This window comes from Coffea arabica, chromosome 7c (genome assembly GCF_036785885.1).
Source record: "Coffea arabica cultivar ET-39 chromosome 7c, Coffea Arabica ET-39 HiFi, whole genome shotgun sequence".
NCBI classification, from domain to species: Eukaryota; Viridiplantae; Streptophyta; class Magnoliopsida; order Gentianales; family Rubiaceae; genus Coffea; species Coffea arabica.
Window position 1 is genome coordinate 30,812,052 of NC_092322.1, and position 20,118 is coordinate 30,832,169.

The 20,118-nt window shown below is 35.3% G+C and overlaps 1 protein-coding gene across 1 annotated transcript; it reads right to left on the bottom strand.

Annotated features, from left to right (window-relative positions):
• Positions 1 to 3,977: 3,977 nt before the first annotated feature.
• Positions 3,978 to 10,966, bottom strand: LOC113699419 (alcohol dehydrogenase-like 4). The gene is made up of 9 exons (XM_027219787.2): positions 10,652 to 10,966; positions 10,490 to 10,539; positions 10,078 to 10,406; positions 9,476 to 9,558; positions 7,483 to 7,558; positions 6,647 to 6,708; positions 5,703 to 5,798; positions 4,594 to 4,755; positions 3,978 to 4,301 (listed from the first exon to the last, which is right to left on the bottom strand). Exons 1-9 carry the CDS (start codon positions 10,892 to 10,894, stop codon positions 4,191 to 4,193), a joined length of 1,212 nt encoding a protein of 403 aa, XP_027075588.1. The 5' UTR covers positions 10,895 to 10,966; the 3' UTR covers positions 3,978 to 4,190.
• Between the last annotated feature and the right edge of the window lie 9,152 nt (positions 10,967 to 20,118).

The following is a 20,118-nucleotide window of genomic DNA, read 5'->3' on the forward strand; positions in this document are numbered from 1 at the left end:
GTAACACATTCATTAAAAGAATACGGGCTCACAGGGAGCCAATTGTTCGTTCGTTCGTTCGTTCTCCTGCCATTCCCCTTATTCCTCCAATTATTTGAAAATGCAATTTTGTAAGTAAAACCCTCGTTCGTTCATCCATTCTCACTCGTTCATTCATTTCATTTCACCCCCATCCGAACGTTGGTCGGACTCCACCCGACAACAAAATAATACTCGAATATACCAACGTTCACATCCAGGGTCACCATATCGCCCGACTGAGTCCGTTTCTGGCTCGAGTCGATCAGTAACGAAGGGCAGGGCCCAATTCAGTCAAAAGACTTACATCATGCACAACTAATGTATCAATCATTAAATCATTGAAAATTTCACGTTTCATTTAGGTCGAGCGCGATAAAGTACACGCTCGCCTAGAAAATTCATTTTGGAAATCATTGAAAACACTTAACATATTATCAAACAACAACAACAAGTCATGAAGTCAAGGAGAATATAACAAACAAGGAACACTCACCTATTTAAGCAAAATAACGTCCAAAGTTTCCTTCCGGATACACCCTCAATCACCAAGGTATCCTAATAATCAAACGAACACATTATGCTTCAACCATCAAAGATGTAAGTGAGTCAAAAACAAGTCGAATACGTACTAGTACAAAGTATAAATATGATTTTTGTAGTGAAAAGAGTACATTGAAACCAAAGGATATAAGTAAAATATTTGTAAAACTTAGACTTACTTGTAAAACTTTAAAATCGCTATTTGAGTCGTAGTGACAAAGAAAAAGGAAATACCCTAAATGGTTCACGTGGTATTCGCTCTCAAACCTTACTCAAGTCGCAAGTATATCGATCTAGTTCTCGAGTGTAAATTTGGGCAGCACGCCCTTTGTATTTACCTATTTTCCAGCCATTTATGGTTTCATTCTTTTCCTCAATCAAACCCAAAGTCATATACAAAATCACCTCATTTCAATAGCCATTCCATAGGCTCCAAGTCATAGAAGTACAAAATCAAGTTAGGAGCATGTGCGGAAATGAAGTTTGAGTCAAAAAACAAAAGACAGATTTGACATTGTTTTGCGTAACGGACACAACTGAAGCTACGCATATCGGGTTGGGGTGTAATTTATACCGTTTTGAAGCCAAGACAAAGGCCTACAACTTTGATGAAGACTACTCAATCCAATTTGTAGTGTATCTAAGTCAAAATTCACAAATTACAGTACCAGATTCCTACCGACAGGCCAGTTAACCGTACTATGTTTCAATGGCCATAATTCAGGCTACCAAGGTCTGATTGAGGTGATTCCAGGGGTGTTGGAAAGCTAAGACATAGCACTACAACTTTTGTGTTTTGGCCAAAGGCTAATTCAGTACACATCAAGGTGAACAGACACGGTTAGTGTTGTAAAATATCAAAATTGTCCACTGGGCTAAACCCATGAGAGTCAGGGGTAGTTTTATCTTTTCACAAGCTACGTTGCTCCGATTGAGCTGAAATTTTGTAGGCAACCATAAAACATCATTCAGCCTCTAACATGATGAAATGGAACCGGACAGAACTGAAGCTAAATTTTCCAGAAATCTGGAATTTTTGTTATTTCAAGTTATAATTCACATTTTCACCTTGAAACTACCACTACTATCACCTTCACAAGATCATATACCATATATATACATCATACCACACCTAATCCACAAGAAATCCTAACTCAAAAGTCATCCATCTAATTATCAAAATCACTTGAAACAAGCATCATAAACACAATACCGACATTAATACCCAACTTAATCATGATTAATAGAGAAAGAATGGTTGATCAGCCATTATACCTCAAGACACAAGCTTGCAAGGATGATCTTTCACCTCTCCTTGAAATCTTTGGTTCCTCAAGCTTCCCAAACTTCTAACTAGTGATTAATCGGTTTAGTTTTTCTTGGTTGCACTCAAAAGGTTGGATTCAAGGTTAAAATTTGAAGAACTCTCCTCACTCTCTTCCCTCTCCTTGCTCTTGGCCAAACCAGAAAAGAAATGAGGGAGAATGAGCTGAAATGAGGTATAAGAAGACAAGACAAAAAAAGTTTGGTTAAGGCCATAGGTGGCCGACACTTGTCACCGCCAAAGCCATCCAAATTTCTCTTTCTTTTCCTTACATTTTAGCCACAATTTTCAGCCATATGGATGAGAATAAAGGGGGAATATTTTGCAAAAATATCAAGGGTATGTGCTGGTAAGGAAGTGGTGGTCAAGTGGTGGGTTTAATCGGTAGATACCCGTCGGTTTGAGTCGATTTTTCTTACATCGCGTATACTAGGATTTTTACCTTCTAATCACTAACTTATTATTATCACTTCTAATCACACACTTAATATCATCTAAAACTCACTTTTAATCCCCAAATTTGATCCACACTTCGTACCGGATAGTCGCACTACGAAAAAACGTGAAAACCCTAATTCGCTCTAACTTGAAAACGGACAACGAAAACCCTTACTTCTATATTCATTTACACTTATTGTGGTGTGATTGGATAGTAGGGCTATTATAAAATCATAAATGCCAAATAAAAGGGGATTTTTAAGAAAAACGTGAGGGGTTTTACAATTCCATAAATTAAATTTAGAGTTTCGGTTAAAATATGAGAAATTTGAGAAAACGGTCAGTCACAAGTGAAACTCGGGTTTTGATTAGACGTTTAGGGTTTCTAGTCTTTTAAAATAAAACAAGGTTTTAAATCAAATCCAAAGAAATAACTTTAGTTTCTTTTTTAAAACAAAATAATGTTTTTAAAATAAAAATAAACTAAAGAAACCGTAATATCCTCTTTGAGACTAAACAAAAGATGATCCTAAAAGTTGGGGTATCACAGAGTCTACCAAAGTGTGGAATTATTTTCTCACTATGGTTCAAGCTGTCCGAGTTGCCACTAGTGTCTCAAAAGCATTTAAAGGGGCTGCTTATGGAAATTATTCCTTAGTTAATCTAATGCAAAATTGACGAAGCAAGTTGTCAGCTCAGAGGTTAGTGCTTTGGGAATATGTTGTGCATGTTGTGAGTTGTTTGTTTTGAAATTAGTTGTGGCAACTAAGCTATACTAGGCTTAAGTGTATAGCTGTGATCTAGGTTGGAGGCTAAAGTCCAATCCATGATCCAAGTCAAGTGGTTTAAACTTAATCTCGTGATCCAGGCTACTTTGCATGGTTAAGTAATAGCGCTTGGTGACTAGCATAAGGCCTAATTGCTTAGATCTTGGTTGCGAGATAGTATAAACTTTTGTAGTCATTGAATTATTGTTTGATTCGCTTCTTTATCCAATTGGTTAGTAATTTGGTTATTTACTGAGTTTTCAGACTCACCCCATTATTATTGTTATATTTTTCAGATATTTAATAATTGAATGATGTTATGCAATTGAGTACTGGATCTCATTGAAGCGCTTTAGTATGAGTTTCTGGTTATGTTAAGCAAAGAATTTTTTTTTTTTTTTTTTGGATTTGTGATTTAGATGTGACGTCTTTTGTTTAGTAATTTTTTGTAACTTGGTTATTAGGTCATGGATTTTCGTAAGGTGCATTGATTGTAGCTTTTCGGTTCTAATTGAATTAGCTAGTTAGCCCTAAATTCGGGATGTTTTGGTTATAAAATCAAGGCATGACAAAGTTGATTGTGATAGGTTCAAGGCGGCAAAATGTAATTAACCCTGCAAATTACCTGTAGATTTGCTACACATTAAAAATAAAGGAAGAAGAAAAAGAGGAAAAGGAAGAAGTATATTTTTCTTCAGTACAATATTTTACAAATGGTCCTGTACTAGTGGGATGGATCCATTAAGAATTCAGATAGAAGTAGATTTTAATAAAGGAAGAAGAAGTAGATGATTGCATGAGTTTTTAATTTGGTAACTAGCAGAGATGCGCCAAAAAAAGGGAGGAGAAGATTTGTTATTTGCGGAATGAATTTGGGATAACTACAATAATAGAAAATTTTCTCGATTTGAACTAAATCCCGTTGTTATACTAAAAGTACATATTTTGGATGCAAGATCCAGATAGAGTAGAACATCACATAAGAATTACTTGCAGACGTAAAATTTGGAAGATAAGTTGTTTCCTCGTATTTTCCTCTAATAAAAAAGGCCATGGCTAGTGGATCCACAATAAGTGACCGAACAACATGCATGCAGGATTCACAAGTGAAGAAGGCATCTTAAAGACTTGCCATCAATAAGCAGCTGGAATGCTTCATTGATCTTGTTGAAGGGCAGCTCGTGCGTAATAAACTCATCCAACCTTACCTCCTGCGTATTGCACTCCACGTATCAGTCATTGATTATAGCCAATATATACATATATATAAAGTTTGGAAGATTTGTTGCCTTTGTCAAATTGGATTTTGGCAGAATTAAAACAAACTCACAGCAAATTATTGTGCCACCGTCCATATTTTATTTCCACGGCAAATTTTATCCCTCCTAAGTCCAAACGTAAGTTGGACTTGAGAAGGGAAATTTTGGCAATTTGGAGAAAAAATGGCCTGTGAAACTAGAAAAAATGCATCGTGGGATTAACAACACCCATGAACTCACTCACCCCAGACATGCATTGTTTGGCGAAAGCAGGCAATTGGGTCTTTCCTTTGAAATCACCGAAGACTGATCCCACAATTCTTCGGCCATCAAATAGCTCCATGGGATGCAGAGGAAGCAACCTTGGACTCGGATGGATCCCTAAAACAACGGTCAAACCCCATCCCTGCATACATTATTCAACAAATTTGCGATTAGCATGTTAAGTTAAGCTTGTCAATTGTTTTCATCGCGGGATTACTTGGTGGCCAATAAATGCTGGTTCGATTTGACGAGCAAAAGGATTTTCCTACTGACGGTATATCCGGTTCGCAATAAAAGAGTTGCTATTATTCCATCCAAATACAACATTACAAATTTCTACACAGGCAATAATCTTTTCATCCTTCGCCATCAAATATGATAAAAAGGAGGGGGCTGACATTTAAGTCGTCTTTAATGATTTCAATGTTTGAACAAGAGAAGATATTTATTATACTAGTATAGATTTCCTTTGCGGATGCATAAGCTCTCGCTGTTACATTCAAAGTCAATTCACATCTCTGCCGGCTATTATGGACTGAATGACTTTATTCGTATTTTACCTCTTAGCTTTTGATTGCAATATTCACTTCTTATGGGTCTCACACAATTGGTGGCTAAAACAGTAGTCTCCAACTACATAATCATATCATATCTAAACGATAGATTCAAACATATGATGATTTCACCTACAATGGAAATAGGAAGTGTAAATTGAAATTTACATGACTTCACCTACAAATTAAAAGCGATATATCATATCTGAACACGTACTAGATACAAATATAAAAATATTTAAAATCAAGAAAATAAATAATCGTTTAGTAAATACGAAAATCTCTACAATCAAGAAGGCAAACCATCATTTAGCCTATATCTGTTGTGTACAAGTCCTTTAGAATAAGATTTTGTATACTTTACTTTACTCGCAAACCAAACCAATCATGTAGTGTCCATTTGGCAACCAGTACGAAATACCCTTGATGATGCACAAAGTCAATAACCTTGCGGCAACTGCCTAATGGAAATGGAAAAACGCTAAAACTAGAAGAAACACGGTGTTGAAGGTAAGATTGAGAATGGCATTCTTACGTCATGGGTAGATAGAAAAGCCTCCCGGAGAACATCCAAGTTGCCCGCACACTCAAAGCTATAATGCACGCCTCCTCCCGTCATCTCCCTTATTTCCTGCACACCTCAAAACTCTTTTATTGCTTTATTTATTATTTTCCCCTTGGGGCTTGTAGTGACTAGTGAGAATCTCTATAATGAATGTGTTTGGATAGAATATTATTTAAATTAATTATTGTAATCCTTTTGTAATGTAATATAAATGGGATAAAAAGGTTAAAAATATAAAGAGATAATTGGAAAACATATTTATGATACAAATAAAACAACATTTGAAAAAAATTTTGTATCTAAACACACATTTAACTCAGACTGCAAATATCTACAAAAACCACTTTGATAGATTCTGAGCGGTGCGTGAACTATTTCTTGTGGTCCTGTTTATTAAGTTGCTTAATTCTCAAGACTGGTCATCCAATTTTTTTTCTCTGTTCTCCAAACTTGGACAAAAATATTGTCACTCTTGGAGATTTTTTCTTTTCGCGTTAGTTACATACTTCAATAAAACATGACAAAAGTAATTGCATTCAAGAAAGGCACGTCTACATACTAAGTCAATAATCACAGTGCTATTCTAAATTAGAAGAAAAAAGAGAAAAGAAAATAATTATTTTGACAAAATTATTTAAAATAATACTTTAACACTTTTTGAAATGTGATATTTATGAGATATAAAAATTGTGTTTATAATGCAAGTGAAATAATATTTAAAAATCTTATTTGCACTTCTTTTTGTTGATTGCACTCCCACTATCGCTTTTATTATATAATTTTTATTTATTAAACTATATGATAAAACGCATAATGAAAATGCAATTAACAAAAATAGATTGCAAATAACATTTTTCAAATTTTATTGCAAATCATGCCTACCAAATGGACCCTTCGTGGGTCTATGAACTAACCTGGTGGACAGGTTTATCAAGATCACTGGGGTTTATGAAGTCGGTAATTCCAATCGCTTGACCTTATTAGCATAAAAAAAAAAGAAAAAAAGATTAGTACAAGAGTTGAAAGATGTTCCAAGTAAGCATAGGGAAAAACGTGAATCGCGAATACTAAAGGCCAGAACGAAACAGCGAGCACAAGCACAACTGGAACAGTTTGGGCTTCCGTTTGAGATGTTGGCTGCTTCCACTTGCATAAACTTACAAAACTCCAAGTGGGCTCCCAAACCGGGCTAAACAATTTTGGATTTTCTACCTATAGTACCCTTTGGTGATTGTTCCTAGTTTTGCAAACCTTCCTATGACAAATCAGCAACAATTGACTGTGAAGTCATTATTTATAGTTCTGGAAAGGAAAAAAAAAAAAAAGACTGTGAAGTCATTATTTATAGTTCTCCCTTCACTCTGTATTCTTATAATCCTAATATGGTTATTGTTGGAGTGGCTTGTTGATGTATTTTTCATTTTTTAGATGTAGATGAATCAGAAATTTGATAATGATAGATTAGGCAAATTACCATTTAAAGAGTCGTTTAGATTCATTGTATCTTATCTTATTGTAACGATATATTAGCATTTTAATAGTGTGCGAAATTTCGGAAAAACAAATATTTTTTCAATTCTTTCTCTCCTTCTTTACAGCTATGTCCTTATTAAAACAAATAAACCTGTTGTCCTGTTATTTGGTTATAAGATTCACTTATTTTGCAGGGGTCAAATTAAAAAGCAAGCAGCTTGAATAGTAGTATTCTAACAAGTAGCTAGTGTATTTGGAGTATTAACACTACTATTACCTTTATTGCGTTTGTCGGGGTTAATGTCAACTCCTATAATTTTAGATGCTCCACGAGTTCGTGCGCCTTCCACAACCTGCAGCAACATTTTATGCAAAAAAATGTGCTAACCGGAATTGCCGACGGAATCCATGAATTAAAAGCAAAGCTATTTTAGGCAAAATATCACTTCTCCGATTGATGCACCAATAATGTATAATCCCTTGAACTAGGTAGTAAAATTGTGCAAAACCAACTCTTTTGGGGATCGACCTAGGAATTTCCTTGTGATAAGGTGTGGTACCAGCCTATTTTCATATTATGATGGTGTTCCACCGCAACAACTAAGATATGACGAGTGAAATATCAAAAATAGAACCAAAATTGAAAGAGCGTCAATACTCTTAACACTAGTCATCTGTTTGCTACTGCTGAATCTTGGAAAATATCTTGTTAATCATGTAATTTAGGGTAAAATGCACGAAACTCCCCCTTTTTTTTTTTAAATCCCATATAACCACCTTATATATTTAACTAAAGTGAAAATGTGATTTTTAAACTGCCACATCATCGATGGCATGTTATATACTTCTTTATTAACAAGATTATAATTTGTTTTATAGTTTATATTTTCTTTCCTTTATTTTTCTTTTTTTACTTGAAAAATAATTTCATCTCTCTTCCTTCCTTTCCCACACCACCCCTCTTTTTAATTTTTTTTCCTTTCCTTTTATTTTCTATTGTATTCTTTCCTCCTCTTTCCTCCATCCATACAACCACCACTGAAACACCATCACCACCACCACTTCCCTCTTCCTCCCTTTTCCCACACCCCCTACCACCCCCTTCTCTTCTACACCCGTCCTCACTTCTCCTTCCCTCTTCCTCTTTCCCTTACCTCTTCCTCTCCCCTCTTTCCCATCGAGGAGGAGAGGGTCCAATGATGGTTAAGTTAAAGGAATTTGCTTCAAAACTTCAAAAAAATTTTAAAGTGCTTCAAAAGTGCTACAATAAAAGGAAAAAGGAAGAGGGAAGATGAACAATTTTTAAAAATTTCAAAAGTGCTTCAAAAGTTTTAGAATTTATAAAAACATCCATGATGGTCAAGTCAAAAGAATTTGAACACCAAAAATAAATGGAATTTGACCCAACTTTTTTTTAAGGGTGCCATTAATCCCACAATTGACCTTTTTAAAATTTTTTTACTAATCTTGTAAAGTCTTATGCGCGCGACTTACAAGTTATACAACTGATTAAAAATCAAATTCCACTTTAGTTAAAAACGTAAGATAGTTATGTGAAAGTTTTTAAAGAACAAGGGCATTTTGTGTCTTTCGGAATAGCACAAGGAAGTTTAGTGTACTTTACCCTACAATTTATCCTAATGGATTGATGAGTCTTCTGCATTGCTCCCAAAAAAAAAAAAAAATCTTCTGCCTTAGTCTATAAATAGTTCATTTTGTTACAATTGAATTTCAGCACAAAAATAATAAAAATGTGTAATAATACGTTTCATGATTTTGTTTTTGAAAATACGTCTCATGAAATTTTTATTTAAGAAAAAGAAAGAAAAGCTAACTAATATGAATTTCTTTAAAATATATTTTTTTAACCAAAAATAGGCATAATAAATACTCGTTTAATTGTGCAGAGAGTCAGACTGAATGTAGAGTAGACCATATTAATTAATGTTTGAACCGCGTCTAGACATGGCGAAGGTCTTAGGCTCGAAAAATAAAAGCTAACTGAAATGAATTGCTTAAAATATGTTTTTTTCAACCAAAATTAGGGATAAAAAATACTCAAGTCGAGCAAAAATTCAGATGAACTGACATATCAGCTACACGCTGTATTACTTGATGAATGTAGAGTAGACCATATTAATTAATGTTTGCAACGTGTCTAGGCATGTTCTGAGGCTCGAAAAATCGCGCCTATTCTCAACTTGGTGGAGTTTTTCCTTTGTTTTGTTTTTGGGGAGAGGTGTGGGAGTGGAGGGAAGATTGAAACTTACAGCGAGTCCCACCGCTCCAAGGCCAAAGACTGCAACAGTAGACTCAGCTTGGACGTTAGCACTATTCCACGCGGCTCCAAGACCTTCAAATGAATCACCGTTGTAACACTTTCGATCATGCATTTCTTTATTTGGATTGGTCAAAGAAAGGTAAAGATTACAATTCCCATTCCCATTTGGAAGGGGCCGGATTGCTAGGGGATGCATGATAGATTATTAGTAGTAGCCAAATGGCAACAGCCGCCAGTCCCATCAGCTCAGATTCTGCAGATGGGACCGACAAAGGACAGGAATAATTGTCAAATTAATTATTTTTATACAATATAACGCTATTTAAAAAATTATGACTCCTTTTTAATTTTTGGTATAACTTTAGAAAGTAAATATGATTTTGTATTACTGTTTATGTGAATCATACGTAATAATTACCGGTCTATTACGAAGTTTTTTCGATCTATTACATCGTGAGAAACGGTTGCCACTAACTGGCCGCATTCATAGAGCATGCCTTTTCTTCTTTTTTGATTTTTGTTTGAAAGTGAGAGAAAGGAAATTAAAACCAAAAAAAAGAAGAAAAAAAAAGAGAGAGAGAAAGAACAGACCCGTAGAAACGCCGCAGCTGAGCAAGGTCATTTTCTTAAGGGGAGCTTGAGAGTCAACGGCGACAACGCAGGCGGAATCCAGGACGGTATATTCCGTGAAAGTGGAAGTGTTGAGGAAATGGTAGATTCGTTTGCCGTCTCGGGTAGAAAATCGAGTGGTTCCGTCGCTAGTCATCACACTCTTGAATGGATTCACCCGAAATCTCTGGCAAAGGTTGGTTTTCTCAGATTTGCAATAGGCGCAGTTGCCGCATTCCCCGTTGAATATGGGCACAACATGGTCCCCCGCTTTCAACTCCCTCACCCCTTCTCCCACACTTTCTATCAATCTTTTTTTTTTGTCGAAAGATAAATTAGAAAACAAACAAAATTGAATCGAGAGAGAGAGATGCTGTATGTAGCTTGTTCTTACCCAGATGCTTCGTGTCCAAAAATTCGTGGGTACACCCGCTGGGCTTCGTTCTAATCGAACAACCGAACGTCAACTCATGAATGATAAGCAAGCATGATGATTGCGTTAATTATTACTGCTAGTACCACAAATGTTTACATTGGTCTGGTGTATATTCCGTACCTCGCCTTGCCAAGCACTAAGATCGGAGTGGCAAATAGAAGTGTAGAGAATCTTGACTCGGACCTCCATTGCCTTGGGCGGATCAACCAGGATCTCTTCCACCACCATGGGCTGCCCTGGACCATATGCAACTGCAGCTTTGCATCTTATCACCTTCCCTGCCGTCGTCGTCGACGTGGCCTGCGATACGGCAGCCGCGGAATAATAGTCACCCGCACCATCACATTGGTTTCCGTTCTCCATCTTCTCTCAATTACCTGCACTTTGAGTTTCTCTAGCTGTCTGTCTATCTACGTATTTATGAGGTCTTGGTGCGGATTTTTTGGCTGGGGTGACTTCGACTGACCATACAGATATGTGCCAAGTGTACCCCTTAATACCATCACACTAAGTGATGTGTCTCCAATTTCAGTGCGGATACGAAAATAGTATTGACGAGCGATCTTGTAAAAATTTCTGTAAGTTATTTATAATTCGAGAATATATTTTGATTCGTATTAATAATCGGAGTTGAATTCATTCAAATATTTCTGTAAATTATTTATAATTCGAGAATATACTTTGATTGTATTAATAATCGGAGTTGAACTCATTCAAACATTTTCTTTTTGTTTCATCAGAAAACATGTTCCAAGTACGGCGGTCTTTATAAACAAGTCAGTTGGCCAAACCCGGATGGCACCATCCACATTTTGACATATTCTCATTTCGGGTCTTTCCTTCACTTCTGAAAGCAACGTGTGCATTTCCCAGAACCTGCTGGCTGGACTCCTTCCTTCCCGATTCCAAGGGTTCCTGCTTCCTACCGATGGGATTAGTCATTAGTCAATAAGAAAAAGATTACTTGAAAGTAACAAAGTGGCCCCAGTTCACCTTTCTTAACAATGTCGAAGAGATTTTCTAGCCTTCTAAAACAACTTCTATTGTGTCTTTGAGGAGCAAAAAGATGAATCAAAATTGGAATTAACACGTGAATATCACTGCATAATCTAATTCAATTCCGAATTTTGATTTGTATCTGTACTCTTGGAGCTAGTAATATATATATTTTTAACATAGCCGCCTAGTTTGAAAAGAAGCGGCAGACGCCCAGGTGATTCACAATTCCAAAAGTCTGGCAGTAGACCAAAGGAGGTCAAGTCTAATTTTGGGGTAAATACTCTATGCCGTACAGGCAACTAGACTTTGTGATTCATAATTCCAAAAGTCTAGCGCTAGATTGAAGGTGGTCAAATCTAATTTCGGAATATATACTTTGTGCACTACAGTACAGGAAACTAGACTTTTAGAGTATACATATATATATACACACACATAATCCACCTAGTTTACATAGAAGAGCACCAGACACCAAGGTTATTCACAATTCTAAAAGTGTAGCAGTAGATTAATGGAGGTCAAGTCCGATTTCGGGGTATACACTCAATACACTGCAAGGGACTGGACTGTTAGAATATATATGTATACATATATATATGCATCACAAAATTGTTTTTTATTGGATTGACAAATTCTGATATGATACAAAAAAAAAAAAAAAAACGAACCACGAGATTAATTAAGACGTGTTACTTTTTTTTTAACTCTGTTTACAAGATATCACTCCGCTCATTTATCAACTTTTATATTATGAAAGTCGGTTTCCTAGTTGACGAAGTATATATAATGATCAGTGTTTTGTTATTTTTGGGTTATTGCATTTGGTGATACATTGTTGTGCAAAAGAAACAGTCAATATGTACAAAATGGATGAATCCATGAATTAATGATGTCTACTTATACCCATGGTCGTCACCGCCTTGGCTTCTTCTGATACGATACCCGGATGATACGATTTCGAATACTTCACTTACCGAAATGTCATCATGAAGGGTTAAAACGATCGAATCACACCAAATTACTTTGAATCATCTCGAGTCAATTCGAATTTTTATTATTTTTATTAATTTTTTAATTATTTTTTTATCATATTTTTTATAATTTTTAAAATATTAAATATTTCAAAAATTTACATCTCGCCGAGATAACGATCGATATGTCGAAATCAATGTGGAATGGCCAGATCACAATCGCAACTGTGACTGCGACTTTGAACCATGCTTATACCCCATCAGATTTTCCATTTTTCCATTCAGAAAAAAAAAAAAAAAAAACCTGCATTCGCTATAAAGGCACTTCACTGATGTTACGTTAACAAATGTCAACTAAGGCTTATATTGATTGGATTGTGGTCAACTAAGGCTATCTACAAATAAATTCACCTTCATAAGCAAACACAAATGTCAACCAACTCGATCACCATTAGAAAACAACTGGAAGCTGGACCAAATTTATGCGGCTGCGATCTCGGATATAGATTCCGGCATTCAATACAATAAGTCTTATTGCCAATGTTATATTTGAAGTCGGCAATACTTCTAAATTATGACTGACCATCAGAAAACAGAGTAGCATTTAAAAAGAAAAATCAACTAATACAGGCACATATGTGTACTCGTTTGTTCATATAAAACCAGGCCATATGCAGGATAGGATAGGATCTAAATTGGCATGGACCATACCTTGCCACATTTCAACAAAGTATCATCCACAATACACTAATAAAGGAGAGTTACATGTGAAGAAATCCAGCTATTTGCAATGTTTGTTTTACCTAGTTGTATTTCAACTCTAGTTGGATGTCTTGCCAGCACAAAGAAAAATAAAAATATTAATTGCACTTTATTTTTTCATTTTAATCACGTTCTCATCATTTGTTTTATCGTATAATTTAATAAATAAAAATCATATGATGAAAATTATAACGGGAGTGGAATTAGCAAAATGAGGAGTGCAATTAACATTTCTTAAAAAAAAAAATACAAACATAATTGGATCAGGTATTCAGGTTCATTTGCATCTGTAAAGTGTAAACACAAGCCTCTCGCCTACGAGCAATAAATTCAAGCAGCTACAACTTGCAACAATTATTGTTAGTATCGCATTGTCTGAGTGCAATAAATGCAAAGCCAGACTAAATTGCTTTTCATTTTAATATCATCCATCCTCTTTCATAACCCAAAAAAAAAAGGCAAAGCCAACAAATCACTACACACATACAATTATAGAGATAGAGACCCCTTATGTTTCTAGAATTAATTCAAGGTAGACTTCTGAACAATAACATGCGTATTGTCACATCGATAATTGATGTGAAGAGACCTTCAAATTGTTTTAAAGATGGGCCACATTGATTGGGGCATCACGAATAAGGAATTATGCATTCTTGATCTCTTTGAGAAACGAAAATTTCATTGATCCAAAGTCCTACAAGAATGCCTAATTCTGTGATTCAAAATCGTGGTACAAATGTTTGTTTAATTATGCCAACTTGACGTATTGACCGTATCAAATTGGTTTGTTTGGATTGTAGTTTATTTACCAAAATATATTTGCTTATATTATCATTACAATTTCCAACACACCTTTTTATCTTCTCAATTACCTTTTTATCTCACATACATCACATCACAAAAAGTGCTACAGTAAAAGTATCTCTAATAATTCACAATCCAAACAAACCCGTCTTGTAAGCAGTTTTTAAGTTCAACCATTGGAGTTAAGGATACTTTAGGAAACTTCCACCAGCGGTTAAAAAAAACTTTTATTTTGTAAAATATTTATTTTTTCCTAAAAAAGAGCGAGGGACGAAAACTGATCAAATTGAAGTATAGATACCCACATAATTACTTTTAAGGAATAAGAGTTATTTATTATTATTATTATTTTGGTTTCGGTCCAAATTAGGGATGGTAATTTCTGACACGATCCAAAAATACGACACGAACCTAACACGAAATTAATAGATTTGGATTGAGGTTTCGGGGGTTCGGGTCAGAATCGGGTCGAACCCGATGAACCCGAAAAAAAAAACAGGTCGATTTCGGATCAACCCGTGGTGACCTGATATGACCCGATATGACCCGTTTACGAATTAAAAATAATTTAATACACATAAAAATTATTTTATCTAACTAAACTAAATCATTCTTTTTTTTTCAAAGGCATTAAATCATTAATTACTTAATCCTAAATGAATTTATTTAACTTGTGTGAAGTTGAAATTATTATATTTAGATAAATAATATATTATATTATTTTTTACTTTTATGCTATTTTAATTTATTTTATATTTGGTTTGGGATAAAATACTTTTACAGTGTTTAATTTATTTTATATTTGGTTAGAAATTATTTATTTAAATTTTTATTACTTGATAATGTAATTAATTTTGTCAGAAATTGATTTTATTAGAAATTACAGTGATAAATTAATAAATTAAAATTAATTTTTGGGTCGACCCGCTAACCCGCGAACCCGAAATTTTCGGGTTCGTATCAGGTATCCTAACCTGTTTCGGGTTTACGGGTCAGGTTCAGATTAGCGAATTTTCTGTTATACTTGGGCATCAACTCGACCCGCCAACCCGAACCCGACCTGATTGCCGCCCCTAGTCCAAATAGCTGTGGTTGACTAATAAATTACAAGACCACCCAGGGGACATGAGATTTGGTTCCTCTTCAGTGATTTTCCTTTCTATTTTTCGTAATGACACAATTAAATAAATGACATGTGTCTTCATTTACAAAAAAAAAAAAAAAATTATTTTAAATTTAATTAATTTTAACTCTTGTTAAAATCAGCAAATCACACACCTTTCAGCAAATCAGCAAGGAGCAGGTCACGTGAACGGCGCATGGCGGACGACAACTTTTCAGCAAATCACCAATTGACATGTCAGCAAAAACACACACCTTCGGGCAAGTTCCTAAGCACTTAGTCTACCTCAGGTTGATAAAAACACATGTCATGATGAGATGTGCATTGTTGAGAAAGAATTGACGGGAGAGGAGCCAAATCTAAAGGACACGCCTACCCAGTAGATATATTTTTGCACCTTGCGTATGCAATCGTTAAAGACATTAACTTTAATTTTTTTTTGAGACAATCACAATAATTACGGTTATTTAAAAAAGGTAACCAATAGGCGGGAATATTAGAAACTTTGTGTGTGTGTTTTTTTTTAAAACATGGGTTGCTTTAAAGCCTTAACCCAAATGTCAAATAGATAATAAAATAGTATAATGTTTCTTTCATAGGAGAAACATTGGATTCGTACACATGAAATCTGGACCGAAGCTTCTGACCGCAAATTAAAAACAAAAAAGGAAGAATGCTTATGAAAATTTGATGGATAAGCACGTACCTTCACACTTCACACATTTGGTCTCTTTCATGACATATTTTTTGTTTTTTGAAAATTTGTCAGCAGGGAACACCATGGACGATCACCAGCTCTGGTTTCTAATAATAATAATAATAAGAGTCACGCCGCCTTACTGCCAGAAGCGGATCTACAGTAAGGGCACTGGGTGCACGTGCCCCCACTATCCCAAAATAATTCTACTATTACTCAAATAATTTTGAGAATTTTTTAATTGTGCCACTTTTATGATACATGCAGTTTTAAGAATTTTTCAATTATGCCCCTTTTATGTTATTTAGAAGTAAATGATAATTATTTTTGTAACTTAATGGAAATCAAATGTTACAAAATTCAAAACAACGGCCTTTTACACCAGTAAATTAAATTCATGAATTTTTCAATGAAAATACAAAGGCAGAGTAATTTTGTTGCTTAGTTAAAATAAAGTAAATGTAATTTTTTCCAATAAAGTGGAGGTGACTTTTTTAATAAAACAAGAAATTTGATGTCATTGTACCTTACAAAACTATAGGTCTGTAGTTACTTTAAAAGGTTTCGTATATTTTTCAAAAGAAAATTATTGTATTATCATGTGATTTTGTGTTATATTACTCATTGAATGAAAAATTTTATGTCAGTTTGGAGCAACTATTTGGCAGACGTGTAATTGCTCCATAACCAATGAAAGAGTTCCACATGAATATAGAAGGATCCCACTAAATTGATATAATACATTTTATTTGAATATTGTTGTTACGTATTACTTTTAGGAAAGGTAAGGAAGAAATTTTGATATTATTTACAATTATTTCTGGGTCCAATGCTAATGCCCACGCATGAAGAAGCCAAAGGATGTTGGCAACGGTCAGAATTCTCTGGTCCCGCTTTCTCTAGTTTTTTCTCCTCTCCATCAGAAATCACATCTAAGATTGGAATTGTGACTGTTTTGTGTTTTCCGTTGTGATTGTAGACCCGATCACAGCAAAAGGGATCGGAAAATTCCACTGCAACCAAAGAGGTAATTTAAATTTGGATTCTATCCTTGGCTCTAACACCATCGATCCAGTATACAGATGAATCATGAAATTCGTATATACTATGCTTTTCGATGGAATTGCTTACTAATCTTTGTGATACATCACAGTGAATGGCCAAGCCATGTGCACATTAGTAGATTACGCGTAAATGTAGATTGACACTTCATTAAAATTGTGCTGACACTTGTGCTTCTGTATAATGCTCGTCTACGATACTTACTAGTATGGGAAAACAATTTTGATAAGAAATACTATTTATTTAATTATGTTGCTAGTCTCTATCGGCTGATACGAATGATGTTGATGGTTATTGTTTCGTGGTGTAAGTGTTTAGCTTTAGCCTAGACTAGAGACGGTTTACGTCTCACAACAGTTGTCTAACTCAGGTTTATCTTAGATGCGCTTAAACTCATCGCACATTCTCTTCGTTATCCATTTAACTTCAACCAGGAAACCGACTTTGATAACATAAAAGAGTTGACAAACTGGAGCAGAGTGACATCTCGCGAACAGAATTCAATATAGTAACATGTCATAATTAATCTCGTGGTCTGGACTTCAAGTCGGTTTCCGATTTTTAAGAACCGTCCATCCTTTGTGATTAGTTTGCTGACCAAATCTTTTTAGACGCATGCAACTCTGTTGGAAGAGATCCCATCATTTTCTGGATCTGTTTATTCTGGCTTCGTACTAAGAGGGCCTTCATTTTTGCTACAGAACGATCAATGCAAACGCAGCGCAGTATTTCGCTATTTCTCGCTACCACCAGAGGGGGAAAAAAAAAAAGCACTGCATTTCTAGCATAGGTATGAAGGAGGACGCTCTTAAACCGGGCTCCAGTTTTCTACCGTCTGCCGTCTGCTTATGTAAACTTGATGTATGAATCTGTCCATGTGTATTGACCTTACTATTTTTTTTGAAACCATGACTCCCTTTTCTGCTTATTTCCTTTATCAGCTGTTTGATCAGGACATTGTTACTTCGGTTCTTAAACCTCGAATAAGAATGGATGCTTCTTGAGCAATTCACTCTTCAAAATTTGGGGTAGGAGTAAAATGAAGACACTGCTCTCAGAATTTCCCTTTCTAAGAACTTAATCAGTAATGAATGCGGGGAGGAGCACAGAAGCCCTTAAGAGATGAGCATTTTTCTTAGAGTCAAGCCAGCAGAGGGGTTGATTCGCATTTAACTCCGACTCTGGCTAGTTGAAAGTGGTTTGGTATGTCCAAATGTTGTTGTCAATACGAGAGTTGTATTGATAGACGATGTCTAAGAATTCGTATAAGCAACTTATATATAGTCTCAATGGACATGTCTTGACCTATGCTGGTAACCGAAGTTGAACTATCCAAATTTCCTTTTTTTTTTTCAAAAAAATCCAAGGCATGAATTTGCAAAAATCAAACTATATATCAAAAGTACGATATCTGATCAAAGCAAAAACCTTATAAGATTTTAGAAAAGCCCTATCCTTACTAGTTCAAATGGATATCCCAAGTTGGACGGGAATACTCAGTCTCTATTTATATATTAGTCCATAGCACTTAACATTTCCATTGTGGGACGAGGTATCACACTCATCCCTCTTTGGGCCCTCGCAAAGACCGTTCTAAAGGTGTCAGTCTCTATTTATATATTAGTCCATAGCACTTAACATTTCCATTGTGGGACGGGGTATCACACTCACCTCTCTTTTGGGCCCTCGCAAAGACCTTTCTAAAGGTGATTTATATGGGTTTTAGAGGTAGCTCCTATCCATAGGCTGACTTACCATGGGTCTAAACTATCCATTCAGTTGTGTCGGATTCTAAAGGTGAAACCACATGACGTTCACTTTGATATCATAATGTCATGTCCTGGACCTGCAGACCCAAACTACGATTCGAGTCTAGTAGCCAGGTCCAACTATTTGGGTTCCAACTTTGCTACCCAAAATGGATAGTCCAAGTTGGACTTGGATGCTTAGCCTCTCCTTGTATATTGATCCATAATATTTCAACTTTTCTGATGTGGGATAAAGTATTACATTCTGTGAGCACACACCAAAACAGACTTGTCATTATCAGGGAAAAAAAGAAAAAAGAAAAAGGACTTGCATGCGGCTGCTATCTGGAAGTGACTGTATTTTCTTTTTCGGAATGATTAATTCTGCTCAGGTTTAGTAGTAGCCTAGTTTGATCATTGGTTAATCATAGATTTCCTCGTACCAATTCCACACCACAGATAAGCCATCCGATTGCGAGGGATCAATCTATTAATTGTCTTTCGTTTCGGTCACGTATTGATGTTTATATCTTGTAATGCTAACCTATAAGAAAAGTATTTACTTCATGTAGTTATATTCTCTCTTCTCTTGCACTTGAAGTTTAGAATAAGTTTCGACGCAAAGATGAACCAGAAAGCTGAACCAGCATTCATGGGTTGTTGTATTTGCGCATTATAGGATTATCAACAATTGTAAGCTACAATTCACATGTAACAGTTTTTGAGTTTGGGCTGGCTTGATGACATTTTAACCTGAATCACAGTTTTAAAATGTTTAATTCAATTATTAGTGGTTCATTCATGACATGACTCATATCCTTTCTCCCTACTAGGAGGTATAAACTGCGCTCTGCGCAGTAGAGACGGGAGGGTGTATGCCCAGTTCAGGATTGATAACAGGGAAAGATGTGTATTCATTTAAATTCTGGGAAAAGTGATTGGATTGTATATGCAAGGACCATACGTAGGTTGCATTTATATTATCTAAGGATATAAGTCAAGTTCTATTAGTTCAAATTCACAAGAGATAAATCATAAATGCCAAGAACAACTAAACGTAGCAGTTTTTTTATTTTTTCAGAAACAATGCATGTGGATTGTGGACGGGCAATGTCTTGAAGCACGAACTGAATCTTAAAATTAAAGTGCCATGAATACATTTTCTAAATCCCTATTCAGTCAAAGATGATAATGTGAGGACTCAAATTTATTTTATTTTATTTTATCTTATCTTGCTGGCTTAATTAATTATTTACTCACCCGTTTTCTCTTAATATTTTATTCCAACCTCTTTATACTCAATTACATGGAACTATGACCTACAAGTATTTTAAAAGTGTCTTGATTCGAAAATTTATTTCTGAAAGCTCGTTTAGAGTGAATAGTGGATACGCGTTTGGAGACAATAATCGATTCGAGAA